Source organism: Lingula anatina, chromosome 4, assembly GCF_051362555.1.
Source record: "Lingula anatina isolate TDL-2025a chromosome 4, LinAna3.0, whole genome shotgun sequence".
NCBI lineage: Eukaryota > Metazoa > Brachiopoda > Lingulata > Lingulida > Lingulidae > Lingula > Lingula anatina.
In genome coordinates, this window is record NC_141770.1 from 13,921,683 (window position 1) to 13,939,830 (window position 18,148).

At 35.2% G+C, this 18,148-nt stretch overlaps 1 protein-coding gene across 1 annotated transcript; it reads right to left on the reverse strand.

The window, feature by feature from the left end:
• Positions 1 to 1,892: 1,892 nt before the first annotated feature.
• Positions 1,893 to 18,019, reverse strand: LOC106150884 (E3 ubiquitin-protein ligase AMFR). Its single transcript, XM_013523900.2, has 14 exons — positions 17,571 to 18,019; positions 11,331 to 11,423; positions 10,021 to 10,185; positions 9,531 to 9,683; positions 9,012 to 9,052; positions 8,528 to 8,660; positions 7,624 to 7,757; positions 7,078 to 7,188; positions 5,635 to 5,819; positions 5,025 to 5,146; positions 4,085 to 4,213; positions 3,501 to 3,643; positions 3,068 to 3,187; positions 1,893 to 2,619 (listed from the first exon to the last, which is right to left on the reverse strand). Exons 1-14 carry the CDS (start codon positions 17,868 to 17,870, stop codon positions 2,433 to 2,435), a joined length of 2,016 nt encoding a protein of 671 aa, XP_013379354.2. The 5' UTR covers positions 17,871 to 18,019; the 3' UTR covers positions 1,893 to 2,432.
• Positions 18,020 to 18,148: the final 129 nt, after the last annotated feature.

The following is an 18,148-nucleotide window of genomic DNA, read 5'->3' on the forward strand; positions in this document are numbered from 1 at the left end:
GTTTTGGTCTGTAATATTTGTTTTAAAGGGCAAATTAAGGCACAAGATTTCTATCACCATATGCTAGCTATACTGAAAAAATATTGCAAATGGTTGCACTGCACCATAAAGTGAGTATGTGCAATTTGCAACCCCTACTCCCAGGCAGTTTTCAAATATGTACAACTATAATGGTATTTGTATAAGACTCACTTTGGTTAAAAAGTCATTGCAATATTCTGCTGAATGTTGAAATTAGAAACCTATTTTAAAGAATTTTGGAGGTCTAACTACACAACACTACTTTAGTGACAGTATAATAACCAAATGTTATGAAGATATGTTTGTTCTTTTAACTGCTAGGTACATGTATAAAGATATTTACAGCATGACTGAGCTAAGTTTCCAGACAACTTTATTCTTTTGCATAACAGACACTGAATTAGAATGATCGTGACCCACTTGGGAACATGAAATACATCAAGTAACACACACGCACACACATACTGCTAAACAGAAAACAAGGATAATAAAAATAATATTGATAATGATACCTATGAGAATGACAATTATGCAGATTAGATTTAATAAAAAAACTTTGCTGGAATCAGCCCCATACACAAATGGTCTCTCTCTCTCTCTCTCTCTGCCTACTAGCTGGTACACCTTTCCTACACACATTACATCCATTTGCAAAATCTAATCTGACAGTTGAAAACATTATCAGACAGAGTATGTAAAACCTTTAATAAGTGGTAAAGCCTTTACCAGACATAGTGGAAACTATTTCCCTACTCCCCCCCCCTCCCCCCCCCCCCCAAAAAAAAAAAAAAAAAAAAAAAAAAAAAAAAAAAAAAAAAAACCTACCAGAAAATCTCCCTTCTGAAAGTCATCAACCTTTGGCTTTCCAAGTGCACTACTTTTTTACACCCCGTTTGATTCTCTTCTTTGTAATTCGATCTCACTTGTGTTCCAAAAACCAGACAAAATTGTACACTGGCACAAGGTCAGGCTGGGCAACAAACTACCAGTGACTTTAGACTCCTAATACAACATTAAAGACGACTAAACTAATCTGCAACCGCCTCAATACACTTAATGCATTTCTAAGCTGTCTGTAGCAAATGCGAGGTTGGCAATGGGCTGGAAACCATCACTGGTACAGCTCTTCACTGTGCAGAGGTAGGAAATTTGAACCGATGGAAGTCTTCTGCTTTTCCAGCCAAATATGACTGACACAATTACAGCAGGTAAAGACATTCCTTAGTCACTGTCTAGTTTCTAAAGCAGGCCCTGGATAACCGAACAGGATACTGTTGCATGTATATCCAATCTGTGATGAAAAATTAAAACCTATACTGGCCCTTAGTGATACCAATTAAGGTCTAAGAATCCACTAACACAATTCGGAAACAGTAATAGGACAAATTAACTGGCCTGGCTTCAAATTTACTGGTATTAACCTGTTGGACAAATGGTAATCCTTTATACTGTAATTATGTCATAATCAAATTGTGTGGAAGTGTAACTCATGTGCCGCAACATTGCTGTCACACTGACTGTGCAGGGCGACACGTGGGAGACAGGGGGCAAGAGTATGATTATCATTACCTCCTTAAAAACCAAACCACTTGGTGCCGAATCTGTTCTTCCGTAGTATTAGGCAGATCTGTGTTGTTGAAATGTTTTGATGCTGAATCTGTACTTCTGTGGATATTCAGCCACACCCAAATTGTTGAAAAACTCAAGTTTTTACACTGTTAAAGTTTGTTCATCACATATAGGTATGTCTTTACAAATAAACTAAATTCCAAGTTTTGTAAGAACAAGAAAGGGCTTAATAACAACCCATATCTGAATGGAGATTTCTTTACCTGATGACAATTTAAATATATCAGAATACAAAAGATATGATATTTCTTCCATCAAGAAATATCGTATTATATTATAAGAACGATTTCATTTATGAGCAAAAAATTATCTATACATAAATATCATACAATTTTTTAACACAAGCATACCGTTACGTTACTGTTAAATCTCAACTCCATTCCCCTGCACCTCAGTTGAAGACTTAAAGAAAAATATCATTGATATCATATACATCTTTTCTTTTCTTTTCTATGTACAGGCTTTACATATTACTAAAATATCAGTCAGTCTGCATATGTGTTAAATATTTTATCTGTGTGCTTAACACATAACTTGTGTAATAGATCATGCCTTTCTTCAATAGTTTTGATAATAGCATTTTACAGTTATATAAACTTAAGCACCATGCAAAACAGCCTGGCCCATTTCATAAAAAATGAAATATTCCTCATGAAATCTTTAAATTATAAAAAAGTGGCTGCCATTTTGAATAATCCTTCAACCCGTTCTTCAACAAAAATGTGGAAAAGCGCGCAAACGCAATTAAGTCTGAAATACCATTACTGTCACTGCTACTATTGCTACTGCTGCGGTTCATGCTGCATCATTCTTCTGATAGCTGCATCATATGCTTGCTGACGTCTTTGTCTTAATAAATTTTCGGACACTTCCAAACTGGCTTCTGGGGCTGTATTTGACAAGGGTTCCTCCAAGTCTGATGGTGAAGCTTGCTCTGTGCTTGTAGATGCTTCCTTTGATTGGAACCTCCTATTACCAAAAAATAAATAAATAAATAAATAAATAAATAAATGAAATAAAATAAAATAATAAAGAATAAAGAAATTAATTAATTAATTAAATAATCTCTTATGTTGTACCTTACACACTTGCACACAAACACACACACACAGCCAGAATATCTAAATTTAAGGCAAGATTTATGGAATGTTTTCAGCCCATTTGATTGAAATATAAATATATTGAAAAAACTCTTTGTTGCTACTTCAAACTATTGGTGTCTTTTAAGTTTTTAGTTTTGAATGAATATCTGCTAAAAATTTGTACTAATCCCCGACCAGACTTAACGCAACTTTTCCCCCCTTTTCCCAAAGTAAACAAAATTGTCTCTTTTCATCTTTTCTTTTTAACACAGTTATTAACACTCTAATCTATATAAAACCAGAATGAAACTTTTCATTCTATTAATTTTTTTTACCTCCTAGCTTGTTCTATCAACTCTTCTCTCCTTCTGTTGAGCAACTCTTCTCTTTCTGAGGATTTTTTAGAATACCTGCCTCCTCCTGGATTGACAGCTGCAGCACCAACATCCTCCTCTCTGTAATTTTATCAAAATTCACAAATTTTGACATTCAGATTATGTCTACTCTAAATAAATGTATTATGGAAACGAATTTTTAATACCATCAAAAGAAACATTTTTTAACGACGAAACAAGTCATTAGCATTTGTCTACTCAATTTACTATATAAGGTTTCAAAAATAAACCAATGGAAGATAATTTGTAAAATATTTGTGTGCCATAAATAGAGAACTTTGGTTGCCAGGTTAATAAATACTTTCATTAAATATAGTAGTTTTCTATAGTTGCCATCAGTTCTTATTTCATATTAACAGGCAATGTTACTTACACATCAGGTATCTCAAACAGAGCAGGTACATTATCATCTCTATAGTTGTGTGTTACGTCTTCACTCACAGAGGAAGCTGTACTATAGGAGTCATCAGAATCATATACTGCTGGGTTGTTGTTATTATTACCTGCTATGGAATTCTGAAAATATAATAATATAGTATAAAGTAACTTCAGTCAAAGTTGCTGTTCTAGGATTGTAAGTATGTTCATAATTGATGTTAGTAGTAATAGTCACTGATGTTGTAAAAGTGGTGGTAGAAACATTATCTATAAAGGAAAAACAGCTATCTGCTAACATCTTGTAACTTGAAAAAGAAATTCAAATTGTTTTTGGAAATGAACTAAATCTTGAAACTTTTACAGTCAAAGCACTCAAAATATTTAAATTGATACTAAATCTTAACTAAATGCTTTACTGTATGTTTAGCTGTTTGAAATAAAATATACAGTGTAGTAGATGAGTAGTGGTAGAAGTAACAGTAGTTGTAGAAAAATTAATAGTGTTTCTTCTGACATAAAATAATCTACTGAATGTGAGCAGTAAATTTTCATCCATAAATATCAAAGTCAGCTACTTACTGCTATTGGCAGCCTGCCCTCTAAAATATTATTGACGGTCATTTCTGGCGACCTAGTGATGTGGAGGTCATCTTGTATTATGGCGTCTGGCAAGATGGTGTCTGGAAAAACTTCACGAACTTGACGGACCTAAAAAGTGGCAACACCAAAACTGTTAGATGATATTTCTTAACAAGCTTTCATAGAATTCCACGATTCTATGAAAAAATATGTTAAAATCCATAGGTCAGAAATAAAATAGCAAGCAATCAAGAAGTTTGACTTTTTCATAGCTGTATTAATGTGAATCAGAGACACAAGCACAATCAAAATTGGGTTTATTGAATAGTTTCAGTCAAATTTAAACCATTTGGGAAAAAGCTGATGAATAAGAAGTGATTTGGCTAAGCAATATAAAAATTGCCAGCGCTACTCCAGACACAGTTTTGCCAACAAGCATTTGCTGTCTCTTAACAAGCTCAGACTTTCTATCACAGTGCCAATCAACCAAATGCCTATCTATAAAAACAACAATATTATATATTACAAATATTTGCTGCATACCAAAGCACTATCTCATCACAAAATATATATGAAAAGTCAAAATGCAAACACCATTGCAGTATCTGTAACTGGTGGCACAGTCTGGTGCAGTGCCTTCCACTGAGGAAACCAAAAATCTTATAGAATGTACAGCAGCATATTGTCATTACACTCCATGTTTTGACTTCAACTCAACCCAATTCAAGAATAGTCCAGGATTATTTGTACCAGATGTCACTAGTTTACAACACAGTCCATGTTTTAACTGAAATTCAAACTAGTACAAAGAAGTCCAGGACAAGATCAGTTAAAAACTTCACAACAAACAGTTGTTGCTTAAAGCTTTTTTTAAATCTTTTAAAATTTTTGGTGAAACTGATGTGATTCATTTTTTAACTCCTCGTGCTCGGCTCCTTACCCAAGTGTCCATCTGTGAGGTCTGTACATGCTGGCGCTGGCGTGCCAGAAGGTTACGATCCATCAATGTCGTGTGGGTCACTTCAACCGAAAAACTTGGCAGCCAGCGAACATAACGCGAGCCTGGAATGAAGAAGACATAAAAGCTGAATTCTACCATGTTTCTAAGTCATATGAGTTTTTTCAAAAAAAGAAGTTGCAAACCAGATGCAGCTGGAACCTGGTGAGACTTCGATGAAAAAGACACCATAAAATATGGCTGTTGTCAGTGCTCACATGTCACAAATAATTTTTTTTTTTCAAATTGATATGAAGAACTTGGGTAAAAATACATAAACATGCAATATATATATATATATATATATATATATATATATATATATATATGACAATTGACCTAATTTCAAAATAAAGTCAAGTTTATGAACTTTTCCAAATCATTGATTCTGAATGGTAGAATGATCAAGCTCTGACAGAAGATCTTCACATCAATCCTGGACTCTGCCTGCTTCATGTTTCAGGGCATGAAAAGCACCTAGTTGCCCCAGTCTGCATTTGCACAATATCTTTTAAGGAGAAAAAAGGGCACAACAGACAACAATAGTACAAACCATCGAAGTGAAAGAAGTGGTTGGTGGTTTGGTTGATGTTCCTAGGTGGCGCTGGTGCATTGGCAGCGTCCCCTGCAGCCCCGATGTTGCCTTGTTCTGCAGTCTCACGGTGCTCATCAAAGTTGAGTGCTTCACGACAGGTGGGGCAGGAGACATCTTGTTCAAGCCAGGAACGTAGGCAAAAGCTGGAAGAAGGACGCCGTTTTTTAAAATCTATAAATACTTCATACATAACACATCATTGATTTTACCCAGAAAGCCATGCAAAAGTGTGTAAAATATGTGAATTCTTAGAATATTAAATCCACTTCATTTTATATATATATATATATATATATATATATATATATATATATATATATATATATAATTATAATAATAAAATTTATAAAAATACTGGAGCTGTGACAGGAGGAGAGACAATCAACAATAAACCAAATTACTGAACAAAAAAAAAAATTATTTTTTCTTACTCAATTGAAGGGGAGGGTGGTACACTTTAAATTGCATTACAAAATTTCCTAGTCACCTCAAAAGACCACACAAACCTTAATCAGATCAAGGCCTTCAAAATTGTTTCCGCTAAAGTTACACAAACCAACTTCATTTCAAATAAAACAAAACTAATTTGATCCAGACTGTACAAATGGCATCCACTTACGACCACACAATGAGAATACAACTCTCTGGGTCTGTTCAGACACATATAGTAGAACAGCTCTGTACCGTTCCACTTCTGACACCAAAAATCAAGTCTTTTTATGCTTATAATCAGAGACACCAGCCCAGCAGCAGGTCACCTGAGCACAGGCAGCATAGCAGTGCAGTTTTGGTCTACACCTTGACCATTGACTGTATAATTTACACATCACAGACATCAAATCATAAATATATGAAACTGAATGCGGCTTTACAGATCCATTGTCTCTTTGTGAACTGACTAGGAGTGCCCACAGAGAATTTGTTTCATTTTGATGGTAATTGTGTGACAAATTACCCGGTAGCTTTTTCTTCCAATCTTGAAAATTCTCATCACTGTACTGAATCACATTTGCAACAGCTAACACATCTTTTAAAGTTTAAGTCAGTTTTCAGTAAAAACATTTAGATGACAAGTCTTTAGGTTCATTCTGAGTACACAGATGCTGTTCTTTCCAGTAAAACGCTCTCCTCTCAGGTAATTTCTGCTCTGTAACCAGGGTCTTTTTGGATACAATTTGACTACTTAAGCAATATTGACACATTTTCTGAATAAAAGAGTTTAATATGGAAATAATATGCTTCTCAGTGTGACCAGCTCAACCAAGCTTGAGAGTCAACAATGTCTAATTCCCTTGGGTTAACTCCCAGTTTGCACTCTTTGAAAAAAATAAATTATTAAATTAATGGTCTGTTGTTTTTAAATGGATTAAAATTTTAGTGACATCCCTGCCTGTCACTTACCTGTGAAATATGTGTCCACAAGGCAGGGTTCTTCCTGATTTCATTTTCTCCCAGCAGATGGCGCATTTGTCATCATTGGCCTGCAGCTGCTCGGCACTGGCAATAGGGAACCTAGAGGAACGTTTTTTTTTTTTTTTTCTTTTAAACAAAATGACTTTAATGACAAATATAAATAGCCTGTAGTTATTTTTAAGTGCCTTATTACTAGTCTAGAGGTGGGTGCATGTTCACAATTATTTTTTAAGTACCATTACCCTTGAATTTATCTTTCTTCCTTAATTATATTTATTATTCATTTATTTATTTTTTCTTTCTTTCGGTTGTGTGGAGAGTTAGGGCAGGTGACTTCAAATTAATAGAAGATATTAGTTTCCTTCTTATTCACATTTCTTTACTTTTAATATGGCCCCCTTTGTTTCTAAACATGTTCTTTTTAGCAGTGAGAATAACAATGCTACAAAAACAACCAAGCTCCACTTTTATTCCACAACACCCCATTCAAAATGTGTTGATCTTTCCCATGATAATAGAAAATAATCCTCTCACCTGGTCTGCATAGTCTTGACCACTCGTTGGTAGTTCTTGTGCCTCTTGACCCTCCTCTGGAACTCATGGAACAGGTACCTTAGCTGCATACAGATCACCAGACTGGCCATGCTTAAGAATATGTTACTCCACAACTGAAACAAAGATAAGGTTATGTTTAAGAATATGTTACCCCACAAATGAAACAAAGATAGGGCCATGCTTAAGAATGTTACTTCACAACTGAAACAAAGAGAGTTATGCTTAAGAATATGTTACTCCAACTGAAACGAATATATATTGTCATCCTTAAATTTTATATTATTCTACAACTGAAATTAAGCTTAAGTCATACTTTTGAAAGTATATCATACCACACACAAAACCAAGTTTGCAATGCTTCAGTTTGCATTTTGGTATTCAATTTATCTTTTTGCATATATTCTTAAACTTGTTTGTAACAGATAACAGTTACCAGTAAAGCTTTGGATAAAGGATACATATATTATAAAACAAAAAAACATAAGATGCTGAAAAAAAAAAGTCAGAAATCTGATTCCACGACAGGATCTCATTCTTCAGTCTTGGGAATACTGTGACGATGTACTGTGTTAGTTGAGATCGTTATGTATTGCTACCTGTAGATGTCTCCATAAGTAAAGTACAGTCCGGTGTGCAAGTTTGAATATCTTCCTGCAACGTTGCGTAAACTACACTGATTGGTAACTTATAGGTAAAACTGTTCACTGTATAATTTGCCCTGATTTGAGAATGTGTACTAGCTGAACTTGTACATAAGGGCTTACTTGAAATAAATCACTCTCTTCTCTGCTCTTCTCTCTTTGTAAGAAGCTGAAAGCTCTCTAGTAAGTTCTTTGTGTTATTTTCATAAGGCACTTGGGCACTATGTCATAACAATACTGACCAGCATGTGTAGATGATGCAGGAAGTCAATGCCCAGGGACAGGAGTTCACACACCAGCTCAGTGTAGTAGGCATAGCTGGACCTCTGCTCCCACACTCCATCGTGGTGGATATCCCACAGATGAATGGCATACCTGAAGTAAAGAAAACTGGGGCTAGTTATATCTGGGTAGTTTCACTATAAAACCAAATTCTTTGAAATTTCAATTAAAAATTGGAAGAAAGAATTTGATTCAAGTTATTCAGAGCCCAGTCCTTGTTCTCTCTCTCTCTCTCTCTCTCTCTCTCTCTTTGTATGAGTATAAATGCCTTGTACAGCTGGTGGAAGAATAGTCTCAAATCTGGCAGCAGTGGACTATGCTAACTACAAAGGACAGAGCTTTTATATATTTCGTTTGCTGCTGAACAAATGGCAAAAAATTTCAAGAAATCTGTTTACTAAATGACATTCATAATGGATGCAACAAGCTTATGTTACCACTTACCTGATAAGGACATACACCACACTTATTCCCAACAATGCACACTGAAAATACACAGAATAAAGAAACTATATTTTCCTACAAACATAAACCAAAATTATGACATTGTAGCTACATGTACTGTATGTAGCTAATTAAAGACAACCTCTAGAGGCTCTAGTGTACATAATCATTTCTGCATATATATGTGTATTCAATATTTAATCATAAATTATAGCACACTTATAAAATTAATGGTCAAAATGAGTAGGTTGCTAGACAAAATGAAAATAAGATACTTCTACTGATATGGAGGCATGAATATGCTAGTCAGTGCCAGAAGATACAAATTCAAACACTGAAAAAATTTAACACACTGCTATGATAATATTTCCATTATGCCATAACCCCACTCCCCAATGCAGTGAATGGAAAAAATTCAGGGTATAGCATTCCTTCTAAGTTTATTTAGTGACAAGAGACTACAGCTATAAACACAATCATAGTGACAGTCACACCTAACACATTTTCTACATAACTTACCTCTGCTGCCATGAATGAGAACACATGCAATCCAGACTCTAGTCCCACTAAAATACTCAGTGCCAGCAGACCAAAGCAGGCACCAAGTATGACAGATAGGAGGATAATAACTTTGGCATGGGTCCATCTTGGTGTGCTTAACGAGAAAGATAGCTGAAACGACATTTTTTTCAAAACTCAGTACTGTGATACTATTTTAAGTTTTACCTCTACTTTTTCCTATCTAATTCTGATTACTTTGACCAATAAAGATACTTTCATAAAAGGAAAAAATTCCATTTCAACAGTCTGATAACTTTCCTGCCAACTACTTCCTACAACAACATCATATGATTTACACATTCTCTTTGCAACTTAGAATGAGTGAAAGAAGTGCTTGAAACATTTTTGTCCAGTCAATGTTGTTTGTAGGTTTATGTCATTATGTCATTTCTGCAATTCAAATAAATAAAACAAAACAGCAAATAAATAAAATAACAAATAAACTTACATATTCAAACCTGTCCTTGCTGAGCTGTGCCAGGAGCTGTAGAAAACAAAGAATGGAGAACCAGCCACACCACCTGAATACCTCGTCCATGGTCTGGACATTCATGATGCCAAAGATGAAGATGAACTTGTAGAATATAAAGTTCCAGAATTTGTCCTTGAGGTGCTTAAACAAAAAATATTGATATGGGGACAGTCAAATGAAGAGAAAAGGTATAAAATCAGTACATAAATAGGTTAACTGTAGTAATTATCTAATTACATTAACAAATTACATTAGCAAATCTCTTCTCCTTGCTTTTGGGCCTGCCCCTTCTCTTATTGAAATTTCTAATAATAGAGAATGATGACCCTATACAATGATCACTTGCTAAAGAAAACTAATATCACCAAAATACACCTCCTAATATATGTTTAATAACATCCTTTTCAACAAACTTGTTTAAGAATGAGAAATTTCAACTTTCTCTGAACCAGATAATCACAGGGAAGCCAAAGAAAAATCAATCAATGTGGTAAGCCATACAATTCAAGGTTTCTGTACAGCTAAAACTTGGCAATGAACATCTGCTTTATCTGCCTACTGCACAGGTACTTAACAACAGTTTAATTCTTCAGATGAAATTCATGAACATTTGTGCATCTTATTAGACCACAAGTTTTAAGTCCAAAATGTCAAACTGCTAAGCAGTAGATATTTTCAACAAATGTCCTGCTTGTAAACATTTTAACAATAAGCACTGGCACAGGTATCCAAAGTTCAAAGCTCAAACTTAAGCATTTTTTTCCTTTCTTATTTTCAGATAGTATTTCCAGATTCTGGTTCTCAGTTGCAATTATTTGATTCTTTTCTTTTCTTCTTACCATTAATGTTCAATTCTTAACAAGCTCTATGAGGATTTTATCACACGATATCTACTAGTAAAAGTTAGAGCCAAAACTTTGTTCTATTTTAATTATTAAAATAATAAAATAAGCAGTTGAGCTCAGAAAGAACACTCCAAATTGTTAACTGCTTGTTGCCTTTTCTTACCAAAAGTAACTCTCTTGTTAACAGCAATAATTTTAGGACATTAAAGCCAACACATCTAGGGATAACACCCCATGCTACAATGAGTAACCAAACTGTTGTCTGAGAATAACAAAGTGAACAAACATGCTTACTGTAGTGTTCATGTAACACAATCCATTCATAAACGAGGGGCAGGGTTATAAGAAGTAACCAGTGAAATTGTTTTGTTACTTTTTTTACCATCTCATTATTTCTGAGCTCAAAAATATATCTACTTTGCATTCTAACCACAATCTTACCTCCTGTTCACTAATCCTCAGGTTCCCAAACACCCCAAGTTGAATGAGTTTTCCAATAAGAATCAAAATGCAGTAAGCCACATTTATCAAGATCTGAAAATCATTGAAAAAAATATTAATCTTGGGAAATCAAATTCAGTAAAATATTCTAAAGGATCTGTCACAATAAATTTTTAAAATAAAAAACATTATGATGAGTTAAAATAAGGCCACACTTTTTTATTTTTATGGATGACATCCTCTGGGGACCCCAAAATCGGTGCGAGCGGGCGAAAAAAAAAAAAAAAAAAAAACAGTCCAAAAAAAAAAACCTGCTTAAGAAAAGTTGTTTTCAGTACACAGCTGGAAACACTAATTTACCACAGAAACACGTATCAAACTAACAACATGTCTTTATCCATGCTCTCAAAATATTAAAGCATTGTGAATAGGGCCTACTTCGTAGAAAGGTAAAAAGTCATTAATATATATATATATGCTGCATATTACCAAATGTATTTAAGGTTATTTCATGCATTCTGTTGGTATAGCAATCAATAAAACAAATATCAAATAAACAGTGTCTTTATTTGTACTCTCAGAAAAAAAGCATTGTAAACACTTCACAGAATTGTTAAAAAATGAAGCAAAGATACCAGTAGGCCTTTGCTTCCTACTACCAAATCTAAAAAAGGTAATTTCGGTCGATGCCATTTTGTCTACTTCGACTCACACGTAACAGCCAACTATCGGGTGGCCTGTCCGACCTTCAGTCCACCAAATACCACGACACTCTTGTCGACCCTTTTTTCGCTACAAAAAAACCCCTGGTAAGTCTATGTGCTGCTTTGGACAGAATGTCACTGAAATTTTCCGGGCGATGATCGCTGGCCGCGGCCAGCCTTTCGTATAATTGTAAAAAGGTGATATCTCCATGTCCAATATCAATGGCAAACCAATCCAAAACGACGGCCCCCGTTCTCTTTATGACTTTAATTGTCGTGTATTTAGAAATTAATGCTAGAGATGAATTTGACGGCAAAGCGGCCATATTTCCACGTGGAAATATGACGGCAAAGCGGCCATATTTCCACATGGTGATAATACGCATGCGCAGAAAGCTCATTTTCCGCACTCGGAACTACTCGGATGTCTCCGCAGTCAACAATGACAGCATGGAGCTTGCGGAATTAGCCGAGGATTGCCGATTGCATTTTCCGGCAAATTCAATCACGACGTCGGTTTGCGACAACCGACTTCCTTGGGGGGGGGGGGGGGCGGGGGGGGGGGGGGGGGGGGGGGGGGGGATTTTTTTTTTTTTTTTTTGGAGAACGGACGAAAATCGGTGCGCGTGCAGGATGTAATCCATAAAATTAAAAAAGTGTGGCCTAATTGATGGTAAAAGAGGAAAAAGCTGAGGGCTGACAGGATTTACCCATCCCCATATGTTTCAAAATAATACATTATATGAAGCACGTATCTCTAGTAAAGGCATCAGACCAATACTTGCTACATTATGTAGTAGAAATAAGAGCTTCAACACAAAGCACTATATCTTGGGCTCAAAATTCCTAACAAGGAAGTTAAAATATAACATTTCTGAGCTGCACCCAATTTGCTGAAAATCAAAGTACTGTTGTCAAGAGTCTGAATTCGATTGTAAAATCAAGTACTAAAACTCTCTTTTTCTCAAAATTATAAAAGCCAATGCACTAAATTCAAATAGCATCCAAAAATTATATTTGAAACAAGGCAGCAAAGCTGTCAAATGTACAGACAAATAGCAGGAAAAAACAAAAAAGGCTACTGTCAATTCTGATGCAAAAGTACATTATGTTAAACTGCAAATTCAATATCAGATTTTAATTATGCTCAACAGGTAAAATACATCTGTGTCTGTACATAAAAACGGCATTTCTTTAAAATAATGGCCCGATTATGCTGATTTTTGAACTCAACCTGCGATTTAGCAGGAATGACCACTCCTGTGAGTTTAATGACAATTGGCCTATCTGTTTTTCTTATATTGTGTTTACAATGTTGCATATATGCTGAAAAGTGAAAAAAAAAAAGCATAACTACTAAAATAGTGGCCCGATCATGCCGATTTTTGAACTTGACCTGCGTTTTAGTAAGATCAATTACTCTGCATTTTAGTCCTGTATTTCTTTTTTGAAAGTTTGACAATCATAAGTAACATGGTTTTCCCATAATGGTCATCTTGGCAGCAGCACCCAAAATTGTGTTTTCTTCCATTCTGATGCAATATTACATAATGGTTAACAGCAAAATGACCGTTAATTTTTAATAATAAAATACACGTATCATGGATTTTCAGAAAATGTGACTAGCATGGGTCTTCAAGCCCGTGGAACATGCCGATTTTTGAACTTGACCTGTGTTATAGTAAGATCAATTACTCCTGTGATTTTCATGACAACAGGCCTATCGGTTTTCCTTAAAATGTGTTTACAGTGTTGCATATATGCTGAAAAGTGAAAAAGCAGCATAACTTCTACAATAATGGCCCGATCATGCTGATTTTTTAACCTGACCTGCGTTTTATGAGTATTCATCAGCTCTGTAAATATACAGCCAAAAAGTAAAACTGCCTTCCACTTATCATGTTTACAATGAAAGTGCACGGTGTCGGCACCGGCGACGACGGAGACAACAGACGCAGGTGATGGCAATATGTACAGACACATCTGTACATATTTACTGTACTGTTTGAGAACAGTAAGTGACATGGTTTTTCTTAAATGGTCATCATGGGAGCAGTGCCCAAAATAGGTTTTTTTCAAATTTTGATGCAATATTACATAATGTTTAACATCATAATGACCATCAATTTTTAATAATAAAATATTAGTATCATGGATATTCAGAAAATGTGACTAGCAAAGGTCTTCAGGCCCATGGAACTTCCAAGTCACAACATGAAAATGCCAGAATGTAAACAAGACAGCACTGTTCTGAAATGTTTTTTTTTTTCCATTTTTAGCACTTTTTTTTTAACATAAAACAAAATTAACAGGTTACTGCCATTTTTATACGATCAACTAAGAAAATTGATGAGATGGGAAAAATATCAATACAACAGTGTTAAATGTCCAATTTCCTCCATTCCGTGATTCTGAACATAGTGAAGATTGAATCTGACAAACTGCAATGATGAGTTTATTTCCATTTTTGAAACTTTATTACACAATACACAATAACAAGTTTACCATCATTTTTACGTAATCAACTAACAATGTTGTAAAGATGCAGGAAATGTCAAACAAACACTTTTACGTATCTTATTAGTTCAATAATGAGACTGTTAACATGCCTAAGAGTTGAATCTGAGGAAATTTGAAAAAACAGCATAACTTCTAAAATAATGGCCCGATTATGCTGATTTTCGAACTCAACCTGCGTTTTAGTAAGATTGACCACTCCTGTGAGTTAAATGACAATTAGCCTATCTGTTTTTCTTATATTGTGTTTACAGTGTTGCATATATGCTGAAAAATGAAAAAACAGCATAACTACTAAAATAGTGGCCCGATCATGCCGATTTTCGAACTTGACCTGCGTTTTAGTAAGATTGATTACTCCTGTGATTTTCATGACAACAGGCCTAACGGTTTTCCTTAAAATGTGTTTACAGGGTTGCATATATGCTGAAAAGTGAAAAAACAGCATAACTTCTACAATAATGGCCCGATCATGCTGGTTTTCGAACTTGACCTGCGTTTTATGAATATTCATCAGCTCTGTAAATATTAAGCCAAAAAGTAAAACTGCCCTCCACTTATCGTGTTTACAAGGAAAGTGCACGGCGCCGGCATCGGCATCGGCGACGGCGACGGCGACGACAGACGCAGGTGATGGCAATATGTACAGACACATCTGTGTCTGTACATAAAAAGTCTCTACATTATTAGTCATTCTAAAAAACTGTAACAATAACAGTTACATAACAAAATTTACTGTGTTAACAGTAACAATATTCTACTTTAAAAAATTATAAATCCCTGCCAAACTGTTATTTTTGTTAGAATTTCATATCAACCAAACCATTTTCCAGACAATTACATAATCACTGACAATGCACAATTATTCCAACAGATGATATACAAGCAAATGAAGCTTTAGCAAATCTCCTTTGAAAATGCTTATGGGTTGCACAGACTAACAATGAGACAGAAACTTCCCTACTAGTTACTTTCAGAAACCTGATACAATTGAAAAGAGGTTAAAAATATCAACACAAGTCATTCTGCTTTTGTATACCTAGCACTTGGCCAGGTTCAGCTCTATATACATTGAATGCAAGTCCTGTAAACTTCATTTGTCTGTTCTGTTACAGTAATACATATTTAAGGCAAAAGTTGACAACTTCAAACATACATAAAGAAACTATAATCAACCTTCATAACAAAATGTGCTTTTATCTTTTTTGTTTTAAATATACGTAGGTACATGTACCAATAACTTTTTTTAATTTAATATTCAGTCTCCAGGCTTATACTCATTCTATGCCAATGCAAGTAATTTAAGCTAAAACCAGGCCAGTAAAAAATTTTAAAACAATGTTAATTAAGTTACTGGACACTATTTCTGCTTCTGTTCAATGCATTTTCAAACCCTGATGTCCCAAAGGGCTTGTTTTTGGCACAGTCTTTAAAACTAGTTTCTAAGTAACCCTGGAATATGCATAGCCAAGGGGTTTGAGGGGGTTGAAAGAATCCCCTAGCCCTTTTACCTAGGTACACAGAGTTTTTATGGTAAAAGGTCCACTTTTTCAGGAGAATAACCTTCATTTGAAATTGTTGGCTACAGGCCTCTTATACAAGGGAAAATTACATAAAAGAGGAACTCACATTTGGGGATTTTCCATCCACCAAGCAGACAAGTTATTTTTACCTGACCACCTTTTGTAATACCCACTTTCCTCTTTTAAGCTGGGATATTAATAATACATGGATGTTCAATGAGTATGGGAGAATATAAGGTAATAATCACAATTGTGTACCCATACATCCAAGTGAATAGCAGAGGTAACAATAAGACTGTCCAGTTGAAGGCTTATGCACTGCTGGTGGTTCCAGGATTTAGCTGTACAGTGGTGGGGGTGGGGTGGGGGGGGGGGGGGGAAGGGGAGGACAGGTACTAGTAAGAGGGATGAAAAACTTCAGTTTATAATACAGTCATTAAGGGCAATTTGTCACATTTATTATATGTAGGCATAGAATAGATAATCTGCTTGGTTTTGCCTGGTGCTGCTCATTAAACTAATTTGGAGAGGGAGGGGAAGTACTAAAAGCTATAGAAAGGACACATGCCCCCTCCCCCCAACACACACACTGACACACACACACACAAACACACCAGACAGGAGAGCACTACACTCTTTTCTCACCACAGAAATTGTTTGAACATGTCCTGTTATCATCGATCTAATAGAGACTGGGGTATTATATAATGCAATAATCAGGTCTGTGCACATATATAATACACACACCAGTAAGCAGGTGTATACCCTAGTAGCAGTGACATAAAAAGATCATCTGGATGAATGCTACACGTGTGCACATATGTGCAATGCTATGGTGTCTCACATGGTAAAGAACACTGTTAATTGATCTTCTGAAGTCTGTTTAATAGTATAAGACTGTTTTTTGCTCATGTTTGTATGTGTGGAAAGGCTAGCCACAATTTATATAATCTATTTTTATTCATTTATTTTTATTATTTATTTTACTATATTTATTATTATAATTATTATTATTTTATTTTTGAATGGGTAATGAGTCATTAATTTCATGTCGCTTTGGTGCATCAACAAGAATGTCTCCACTGACATATTGTTGAAATAGCTTCACAAGTGTTCAAAGTAATTTTCTTTCTTACTGGTTGGTTGAGGGGAGGCAAGCTTATGCATTAGTCTGAATCTAGAATGTAGTAGGTTATTATATACAATTCAGTCATATATTATATGACTGAGTAAACAAAAATGTGATGAGCAATTATGTCAAAACATTATGCTGGTGGCACTGGAACATTTTTTTTTCATCTGTTATTTAAATATTGTTTGATGCTGTATTGCCAAGTGACAAAAGTCATATTTATTCAATATAGATAAAGATATCAATGTAAATTTAAACAGCCAATGTGTCAAGCTAAGGCACAGGCAAGGAATTAGATACACAGTTGTTACTTCTCTACAATAATGATGTACATGACAATGTCGTTTACAAGTACAGTACTTACCCATACACACCAACTTTCATCCAACAAAGCAGTGACCATATTATGGGCATAATCCCCGTGGTATTCCTGATGAAATGCATTGGGATCAAACGACGTGTCAACCCGGGGTTCTTCCGTGGGCACCTCTGGCATCGGACTACCCGCGGCACCACCGTCATCACTAACGTGAATTTCTTCTGGAAGGTGCTCTACAACTTTCCGGTGTCCATACAAAAGTGCGATTGACAGCAAAACAAAAGTCACAGCCGAATACGTTTGAAGACTCGGCAAGGGTATTCTCTCTAGGAATATCACAGGCATATTTTTTCTTCTTGGTACTGACTGATGGAACCGAAGTTTGGTAAAACCTAAGTGTCGATTCTGAGTCAAGGAAAACAAAAATACATGTCAGTGAGCACCGACGTCAACATAAGCTGTCAAGGTCACGCCTGAACCGAAGCACCGTCTAGCGTCAATTAGTTCTTATTTATTATCAATAATGTTACGATTGTCCTTGTAGAGGAGATCTAAAATCATTGTGGCTACATATGTTTCTCTTCTTTATATTAAAATACATCAAGCATGGCATTATATTTTAC